Raw genomic sequence first — 9,956 nt, forward strand, 5'->3', positions numbered from 1 at the left:
ATGAGCAATAGCCATCTGTGTCAAAAGTAGACTGGAAAGCAACCAGAATTAATATAATAAATATCAGTTGTTAAATCTTAAGACTTAAATAAATACCAGTGTTCCACGGCTTCTGCTTTACTCATAAATAAGCTAGAATTCTTTGCATAATTGCTCTAAAGCTTGGAACATGAATTTGCTATCACTACATTGCCTTTTACTTATTTTCCCTCCCTTCAAAAATGGTAATATTTCAAGCTTTTCAAACAAGGAAGTTGCTAGCTCTGAGTCCAAACTGACATCTGTCTAACCTGTTCTTCATTAACTAACCTCATAAACAACAGACATAGTCTCTTTATCTTAGCATTATTGGTTAGTATTTCTTATTTAGTATTTTCCTTTTAATTAGGTAAATGAAAATCCTGTTATAATCTTCCTCTTTTAGGGCTATTCATCTTAACTGATAGCTTTAAAGCATTTTGGTTTTGTTTGTTGTGATGATCTCATGCTGGTTCAAGCTTGCCTGGAACTTAGGGCAGTTCACCTGTATCATCTTTTCAGCTGTTGAGCCATGATGACTGACTAGAGGTTGGTGTGTGTGTGTGTGTGTGTGTGTGTGTGTGTGTGTGTGTGTGTGTGTTTGTTTTAATGATTCTGGGTGTTCAGCCTGTATGTTTGTATGTCTGTACACCATGTACATTCCTGGTGTCCACATAAGAAAGCATCAGATTTCCTGGGTTTGCAGTTATAGTTGTGACCTGCAATGTGGCGTGCTAGACATTCAACCTGGATCCCTTAGAAGAGCAACCAGAACTCCTATCTGTTGTCAACTCTCTAATCCGTTTTTGTATTTTTGAGACAGGGTCTCACTGTGTAGCTCAGGCTATCCTATGTAGACCAGGCTGGCTTCAGTATTGCAGAGATCCACCTGTTTCTGCCACCACACTGGCTTTTTTTGCGGTGGGGTAAGGGTTCAAGAGTTACTCTGTAGACCATGCTGGCCTCGAACTCATAGAGATCTGTCTGTCTCTGCTTCCCAAGTGCTGGGGTTAAAGGCATGCATCACCACCGCCCAGTGGCTAGAGTTCTGAGTCTAAACAATCAAATGAGAAATCTCCAGGAGCTTTGTCCTTGTTCCCTCTAATTACTAGGAAATCCGAACTCTGATGAAGCTGTGACACCCCACCTCCCCCCAAGCACAGAATCTGTGGAGCAGGACTTGACAAGGGCAGGCTGAGATTTGCATGGATGGTCTTTATTGTGACGGAGGAAGTAGGGGAGCCAGCACAATAACTAGTTTTGTTTCTCAGACAAAACTTGGAATATGCTGGGGAAGGCTCCATCTGTGGGTAGTTTGTGAGCAGGTCACTGGAGTCCCGTGTAAAGCTGTGCTTTGTGCACGCTGCTTGAGCACCCCACCTTGTCATGTCAGCTGCTGGATTTGGAGTAGGGTTTTTTAAGTGAGCATATATGAGCCTAAAAATGGTGTAACAGATGTCTATCCCTTAGCCTCCACTTCACAGCTAATCGGTTGGGAGGGGCTAGAGGTCTTTTCTTCTCAGCCTCATTTCTATTTTCCTGATGGCCTATTTTTACCAGCCAGCCCTAGATTCTGATAGCTGCTCCTCCCATTACACCAGCTGAAGGTTTTAACCGGACTTGAAGGCTTCCTGAGGGAGTCTGCGGACGGTGTACAGGTTGCTGTAGTGGGCACAGTTAACACCGGGCTTCAGAGGCAGGGCTGGACTCCAGACGCTTTCGCAGATGGTTGGCAAAGTCCATCTGGGTTTGCGATAAGACCTGGTTGATGATGGTCTTCGGCAGCCACCCCTGGAGCAGAGACAGGAACATTAGTATCTCTGCTTCCTTGCTTGCTTGGGGGTGGGGAGGTTTCGAGACAGAATTTCTCTGTGTAACAGCACTGGCTGTCCTGGAACTCACTTTGAAGACCAGGCTGGCCTCAAACTCATGGAGATCTGCCTGCCTCTGCCCCAAGTACTGGGATTAAAGGCCCGTACCACCATGCCCAGCAAGCATTGGTATCTTGTGGATACTGTTCTGGACCCTGACACAGGCAGGAAGACCAAACAGAGCTTGGTCTTTCTGTTTAGAGCTGCAGCCTTTGTTGCCCTATTGTTAGAGACGGGATTTCCAGCCGTGTGACCCCGAGAAATCTGTATTCCCCTTTCCCATTACCTCCCTCTGGGCCCAAGATCACCTCTTTCTAAATAGCCATATTTATACATAAAATTGATTTTCTTTTTTAACCATTTCACTGGGTCCTGGAGTCGCCTCTAAGTACTGAAATTGTAGATATTGCACCCAGCTTTTTAGATGAGGTGAAGTAGCCTTGGCAAGGCTTGTACAGTGGTAGAATAGCAGGCCATAGTTAAGTCTATCACCTACCCAACAGCCTGTGATTCTATCAAAATGCAAGGAGGCGACTGGCAAGGTGGCTGGGCGGGTCAAAGTGCTTGTCTCCCAGGCCTGACAAGGAGGCAGGACCCCAAGTCAACAGTGTCCTCTGACCTCCAGGTTGCTGTGACATTTGAGTGCCTGCATTCACACATACACATCATGCAAACACATACAACAAGCAAATCAAGAAAAAATGCAAGAGGATTCGTTCTCCTCTCTGTTGGAGGACAAGGCCATATTTCTGTCCCTACTCCCAGGCATCTCCCATGCCCCTTACCTTGAGGTCAATACTGAGGAGCCAAGTGAATTTAGTCTTTGAGGGACTTCCAGCCACTGGGTGAAGCACCATGCAGGTGGGACCGTGCTCAGCTCTGGGAAATGAAGAGCAGCCAAGGTAGGAAGACAAGTGAGAGCTCCGCTGAGTGACACTAGCACATGGCTAGAACCCCTTGTATCTGAATTTCATCAGGAAGATCTTCACCAAAAGTACTGTTAACTGGCCCTGCTACCCGCTCATCAGAACCACTGGTTCTGGAGGCCTCCTGTTACACCCCTTGGTGGTTAGAACACAGAAGCCTGCTCCTTAGGAAATGATTAAGATTGTTAGAAGTTCCTGTGAGGGTCAGAACTAACCAATTGGCCTTTGAAGTAAGGCCACACCGGGCCTTACTTCCTTGCTAAAGCAGAGAGTGGCGCTAAGGATTGGTCTCTTGGAGCTGGGGCCCAGACTATGACACTACAGCCTTGAGGCTGCCGCCAGTTTTACCTGATGACACCGCTTTGTTCGGGCATCTCCCCAAAATGTGTGGCCACGCCTGCCAACACACAGGTGGAGCCTCTGCGCTTGGCACAGCGCACGCTCACAAAGTCTCGGGGCCCCACCAGGTTTCCTGCTGCTGCTGCAGCCAGCTCGTGGGTGATGACTGTGTCTTTCCCGATCTTTTGCAGGACCTAATACAAGGGAATCAGGTCTCAGCCAGTAGTAGGCTAAGGTCCCATAGTCTGGGATGCCTTTGGCCTGTTAGACTGCGTTCTTTTGGGTCCCTGCCACCCACAGCTGCGCTGTTCCTCACCTTGATCTCCTTGACGTTTGGGTTCCATTCTCCCATCGCCTCCATGCGGTCCACGAGTTCTTCATAGAGTCTGTCCATAGGCTGGTCTACCACCACCTCCAACCGAAACACCTTGCCCACATCTGGGACTATTTTACTCAGCACTTCATCGCCATTTTCCTGTTAGGGTCAAGAGAGCCACAGAGAAAGTCACTCCTAGCCTAGTACTGGGAAAGGGAGCAGCGAGTCTAAGGTGAGCATCAGGGACCTGGATCTCTACCTGACGAGGATTCTGCCGGGAAGCACTGCTGCCCAAGGCTTGTAGAGTCACTCAAGACCACCTTGTCTTGGTGATGAGTGTTGGCAGCATGGGCAGCCAACCGAAATGACCCAGATTCCAAAGCTTACAGACCTGGAGTGTAAAATGCTCGGTCTACAACTGGCCAATATATAGAGGGAGCTATAGGGTTTTTGTTTGCTAGTTTTGTCCATTCAGTGTATGCCATTTCACTTCATAAGAATGTGGGGCCAGAAGTTTTGATAATTTGCCCAGGGACCCTTAGCAAAGAGCAGTGCTGAACCTGGATCTCAGATTTTTCTACTTCTAAACTATTAGTCTATTATTTCCATTACTGTAAGAACTTGAGCAACAAGATGTTTCATCCAAACTTTGGGTGATGGATAGTGTGTAATCTTTTGCTGGAGATAATAAGGTTGCCAAAGTAGATCTAATAGTAGAGCTACTGGTTTTAACCCAAGTCTTGTTACTGGCTCCCAGCAAGGGATACAACATTCGGGGCAGGGCTTCAGACAATACTGGACCATTTTCCTATACTCTAGCTCTATGGCAGGGTGAGCCCACATTCCTCACTGTGAGTCCATCTACAGGCTGGGCTGAACAGTACAAATATACTCTTGCATATACTGGGTAATATGTCCCCCAGTGTACATGGAGTCTCCACAGTGGATGGTTTCTATTTGATGAGTGTGCAGCATTTGAGAGGTAGTTAAAAAATAGGAACAGTGTTTCTCAATCAGGTCTTATGGCAGGAGGGTTATCTGAGAACATACTGTGTGTTGGTTTGTTTTGAGACAGGGTCTCACTATACCCCCGGCTGGCCTCACACTCCCAGAGATCCCCATTCCTCTGCCTCCTGGGTGCTGAGATTAATGGTGTGTGCCCTCACCCCAACCTGAGAATATATTCTTAGGGGAGTCCTCAAAATAAAGCTACTTGACTGCTTAGCAACCATGAATGAGGTAGGAATCCCAGCAGATGCTGAGCATGGGCAGTGGGACAATCCAGGTTTCTCTCGGCCACCCTTACTTACCTGCTGGGTCTCCTTCTTCCAGCCTTCCTGGTTGCTGAGGATGCCCAAGGCCTTCTGCATGGCCACCTCTCCCTGCTGGATATAGGACAGCTCCTGCTCACTAAAGAGTGTCGCTTCCAGCTGAGAACCTGTATGCATAGCCACGGAAAGAAAAATCCTCAGCGCCCATCCCTTTAACTTATGAATGTGCTCAGTCCTCAGAAGAGGCAAGATCAAAGGGATCAGGTCCTGTCTGAAGGTCAAGGTAGATACAAGAGTTAGGTAGCCAAGAGCAGGGGAACAGGTCTCATGAGCAACATTTGCACCCTAAGCCCCATCACTCCCTGAAGCCCAGAAGCCCCAACACTTACCAAGCAGAGAGCTCCGGCGCCGAACTTGACTGATCCACCCAGGACTGGCATCTCCCAATGTTCTCCGGTTCAGCTCCTGGCCAATGGCCAGCACAGCTTGGTGCCTCAGTCCTGCAGAGACGAAAGTAAACTTTTGCCAAGGACTAGAAAGTCCCTTAGCGAGGGGCTGTCCAGTCCACTCATCACAAAGGAGCAAACTGGCCCAGGAACAGGTGTCAGCAGGGACCTGAAACAGAACCACGTCTTTAAATCCAAGTTCAGTGTTTAACTTCCTCCAGCACTTCAGGGTCCAGGAATCTCTTTTTCATCTTGGAAAATAAGAGTGGGCTGGTCAAACCTGGCCCTACCTGGGCACAGAAGTTTACCTGGGCCTATTGTTAGCTAGAAAAGGGCTGTTCAGTGAGCTACTGGATATGGAATAGGATACATCCGTCTCCTGAGGGTTACCCCACTACTAAGATCTGCCTCGACTATACCGTGATAAGAACCCCACCCCACACACACCTTTGCCTAGTACTTCTGCTGCCCAACTCTCCTGTCTTTTTCTTATGCTCTTCTCAGGCACTGCTTAAAAGTCAAGGCTGGCTTCCACATTTCTCTACCACAAAGATTTGCCTGGGACCCTTGGTATAGCCTGGTCCAATCCTGAAAGAAGGCAACATCAATACTAGAAATACTAGAAAAATTAGGGTCCTAGTGCAGAGGCCAGAAATTATAAGGTTTCAGTGAGACATGGCATCTTACTATCCAACCTCATTTTTCAAGTGAAAAAACAGATCCAGAGGGGAAAAGATTTACCCAGGCTCACCCAGGAAGAGGCACTGCTGGGACCACCCAAAGCCTAGGTGGCCTGGTCCCCATCCAGAGTCTTTCCATATTCTTGGCAAATACTCACGCCCCCCCCCCCCCCGGAGACTCACCTTTCATGTTCCGCATGTGTCTGTAGGAGCTTCCAGCACACAGCTTAAATGTGGCTAGCAACATAGTTTGAAGGCAGATGTGGCAGTACCGTACTGCAATGTGGCCGCCTCAAGGGTTTGCTCTTCCTGAGCCGTTCAAGGCCTTGAGTCCTGCAGCTGTGGTTTGAACCAAGTGCTCTGCCTTAAATGCTTCCAGCGGAAGGCTGTGCATCATCACTCGGAGATAAAAAAGCCATCAGTCACTGTGCAGAGGGTCAAGGATGGAATGATTGCCTCACACTGCAGCGATGGCCAAGGTGGGAGGGGGCAGAGTGCGTAGAAGGGAGCAGAGAGGGCCGGGCTCAGTAGATGGAGGAAACAGGCCACTGGGATGGGGCAGTTGGACAGAGGGCATACAGCTTCTCAAAAGTTTTAAATGCAGACTTTAAGCCCCATCCTCAAGCTCAGCGTCCACTGACCGAGGTGGATCACCTCCATATAAGAACGCTGTCAGAGAGAGAGCCAGGGCAAAAGAACCAAAGAGGAGTAAATTAACAGTACAAGACCAGAGCCAGGTATGGTGGCACACACCTTTAATCCCAGCATTCTGAGACAGAAACAAGTAAATCTCATCAGTTCAAGGCCAGCCTAGTCAACATTGAAGAGCCAAGGCCTATCTCAAAAAAAAAAAAAAACAAGACCATCAATCAGGCCTGAAGGGTGACAGTGATCAGCTCAAAAACAAACAGGATGTTAGCGGCATGGGTAGAGCAATAGCCTAAATCCTTGGATAGGCCTTGGTTCCTTCTACCAGTGTCCTCCCGAACACCCTGTGTGTTCAACGGATCATTTATTTGCTCACTCAATGATACCACCTTTCCCAAAGCCCCATTCAAAGTCAGGAGACTGTGGATATGTTGTCCCATTCTGTAAGCTCCCTAGCCGAGAGTAACGTGGGCCTAGGCTACATCCTGTTGCTTCCTCGCCCTTTCCTCATGCAGCTGAGGCTGGGCCAGCCCTGCTCCAGGACTTGGCCTGTGTGCAAAGGTGGGAATGGCAATTTATTTGGATTATCTACTATCAGTTTTTGCAGGCAGGGAAGCCTTTGGTACTGGACACAGATCCACAGAGCCTTTGAAGTGCCTCGGTTGTTCCCAGCATGCCAGGCGGGGACAAAGCTCTAGGTCCCAGCACTGCTCTGCCAAGCGCTCTTCCTTTCGGAGGTGCCTTGAGGCTGCTTCTAAGTCAAACTCCTATAGCAAGATTGTTGTCTACAATCTCATTAGATTGCCTGGTCCCCCCATTCTGCAGCTGGCATTTGACTTCTGTATCCATTCACTGCTGTGCTGAGTCATGACAAGATCCACCCCGACCCCTGTCAAGGATAAAAGGACATACATGGAACCATACAGGATAGCTGAGTCCTACAATCTGCCTACATTTCCGGCCTGGTAGAGTTGTATGAGATGTTCTGAGAGCTACTGCCTTGAGGCACTCAAGGTCCCAAGATCTGGTCCCCAAGACCCGCTGGCTGTAACTCCTCTTCTGCCAGTGTTCATTTTCCTCCATCCCAGCTTTCTAGTAGCTCGTCCCTGATCGCACCCTCCCAATCAGTGCCGTGGAAAGGTGTAGCCCGGTGCTTGATCTGCCAGTGCCTGTTTCTTCTGTGGGGTTGTTTTAAGACAGTGTCTAACCTGGGCCGTCCTCAAACCTGCTATGTAGCTGGGAGGAGCTTGAAATCCCAGTTCTCCTGCCTCTGTCTCCCAAGTGCTGAAATTACAGGCACGCACTGCCATCATCATCTTCTATGGGATTACGTCCCAGACACAGGTATCGCTTTCCTCTCCAAACCTGCTGCTGGCTCCAGCACTCAGTTCTTATGCGGACAGAGTGGACTCTTACTCCTCCGTGGAGGAACGGCTTAGGAAAGCAGCAAAAGATACAGGCATATCTTGGCTCAGGAAGCCTGCCTGGGAGTGACGCTCCCGGCCCTCAGTGAGTCCCAGGGAAGACAGAAGCTTGCTGTTCCTCTGCAGCCCGTGCCTAGGCAGTGTGTGCTGGCTGCCCGAGCTTCTCCGCACCCATTCTTGGTACACGTGCAGCCTCGGACACACGTGGATCTGCCTTCAACTAAGGTGCTAGGAAGTTGGGAGGGGGTTGCGCGGGACAAGCCGCGCAGATAATGTTCAAGGTCCTGCTATTGCTGTTGTGTGGAGAATTATGGCATTCCGAGGAAGGAGGAGGGAGTGTGGGCAGACTGGAACACCGAGGCTCACAGCTGTTGCTGATGTCAGAGGCAGCCACTGACTCAGGGCGGGGGTGTTGAGTGACCTCCCCCAGGGCCAAGGTTTGCCTCTGTATCCTTTCCCGGCTGCATGACTACTTAACTCTTGCTGGTCCTCTGAGTGAAAAGGTCAAGAAAGGTCTGGGAATGTCCTCAGACTCTGGGCATCTAAATCTGGTTTTCCCTTTTGATTAGAGCACAGCCTACATAGGAGACCAGATGGACAGAGCAAGCTGGGAAAGGGGGCCAGGCTTTGGAGCAGAAATGGGAACCCCATTAAATACTCAACCAGCCTATACTAAATGCCCCCTATGACACTACAATTATGATCCTATGAATATGACCATATGATTCACAGGGACACAAAGGGAAGGTATTTCAGCAGTACAGGAGGGAGAAAGGAATGCCACACAGAAATCCTCCTGCTTCTGCCTCCCTAAATGCTGAGATTAAAGGGGCAAGTCACCCTAGCCCAGTATTTCCACGTCTCCCTCCCTGCCTGCCCCTTGAGTTCTGGGATTAAAGGCCAGTGCTACCATGCCTGACTTTCTTAGGGGGCGGGGAGCATGCTATTTCTTTAAACTTTTACTTTGTTTGCCTTCAATGTGTTTCTGTGTACCATCGTTGTGCCAGGTGCTCATGGAATCCCAAGGAGGGCATCAGGTCCCCTGGAACTGGAGTTAACAGTTGTGAATTGTTAACCATGTGGGTGCTAGGAACCAAACTGGAAAAAAGCAGCCAGGGCTCTTAACCACCTAACCTGCACCATCTCTCTAGGCCTTTAAAAGAAACCTGGGGAGTTCACTATGTTGTGGAAGCTGGCCCTGCCTCCACTTCCCTGGTAGTTAGAAGCTCCAGGTGTACACCCACTTAGCTCAAAATATGCGTTGGATTCTAGGCCACTTGGTAAATGTTAAGATCTACTGGACAGGAGTCTCTGGAATGACGCCATGCAAGGTGAAGGGTGGACACTGCAGCTGCCCCATGGAAGGCAGCTGGGAGCCACGGGGCCCTATCTCCCTGGCTGACCCTTGCTTCTTGAGATGTGTTCTCAGATACTTTGACACAAATTCTTTACACCTGAGATCTGTGGCCTACAGCTAAGGGAGTCCTGGGGAACATCTTTTATGTAATCCACCTGAGGTCTGTGGCCTACAGCTAGGGAACATCTTTTGTGTAATTCACCTGAGGACTGTGGCCTACAGCTAAGGAACATCTTTTGTGTAATTCACCTGAGGTCTGTGGCCTACAGCTAGGGAACATCTTTTGTGTAATTCACCTGAGGACTGTGGCCTACAGCTAGGGCAGTCCTAGGGGGGACGTCTTCTGTGTAATTCTCTAACCTCCTGACTGACCTCACCTTTTGGTTCACTACCAGTCTCTGAAATGTCTGAGTCAACTTGAAATGACACCTGTATTTTTACCCATTTATCTGTCTTTTGTTTTTCAAGACAGGGTTTCAGTTTAATAGCCCTGGCTGTTCTGGAACTTGCTCTGTAGACCAGACTGGCCTTGAACTCACAGAGATCCTCCTGCCTCTGCCTCCTGAGCCCTGGTGTGCACGGCTATCAGTCTGGCTCCAACAGCTTCCCAGTGAGACCTAGTGTTCCAGGCATCATGCCTGGAGCCCTCTCTGCTACGTG

General features: G+C 49.2%; 1 protein-coding gene across 1 annotated transcript; it reads right to left on the reverse strand.

Annotated features, from left to right (window-relative positions):
• Positions 1-1,213: 1,213 nt before the first annotated feature.
• On the reverse strand, positions 1,214-6,227 carry Star (steroidogenic acute regulatory protein). The gene is made up of 7 exons (XM_087900946.1): positions 6,051-6,227; positions 5,131-5,241; positions 4,781-4,908; positions 3,471-3,629; positions 3,164-3,348; positions 2,675-2,768; positions 1,214-1,809 (listed from the first exon to the last, which is right to left on the reverse strand). The coding sequence occupies exons 1-7, from the start codon at positions 6,112-6,114 to the stop codon at positions 1,696-1,698; spliced, it is 855 nt and encodes a 284-aa protein (XP_087757072.1). The 5' UTR covers positions 6,115-6,227; the 3' UTR covers positions 1,214-1,695.
• Between the last annotated feature and the right edge of the window lie 3,729 nt (positions 6,228-9,956).

This window comes from Myodes glareolus, chromosome 23 (genome assembly GCF_982192425.1).
Source record: "Myodes glareolus chromosome 23, mMyoGla1.1, whole genome shotgun sequence".
Lineage (NCBI taxonomy): Eukaryota > Metazoa > Chordata > Mammalia > Rodentia > Cricetidae > Myodes > Myodes glareolus.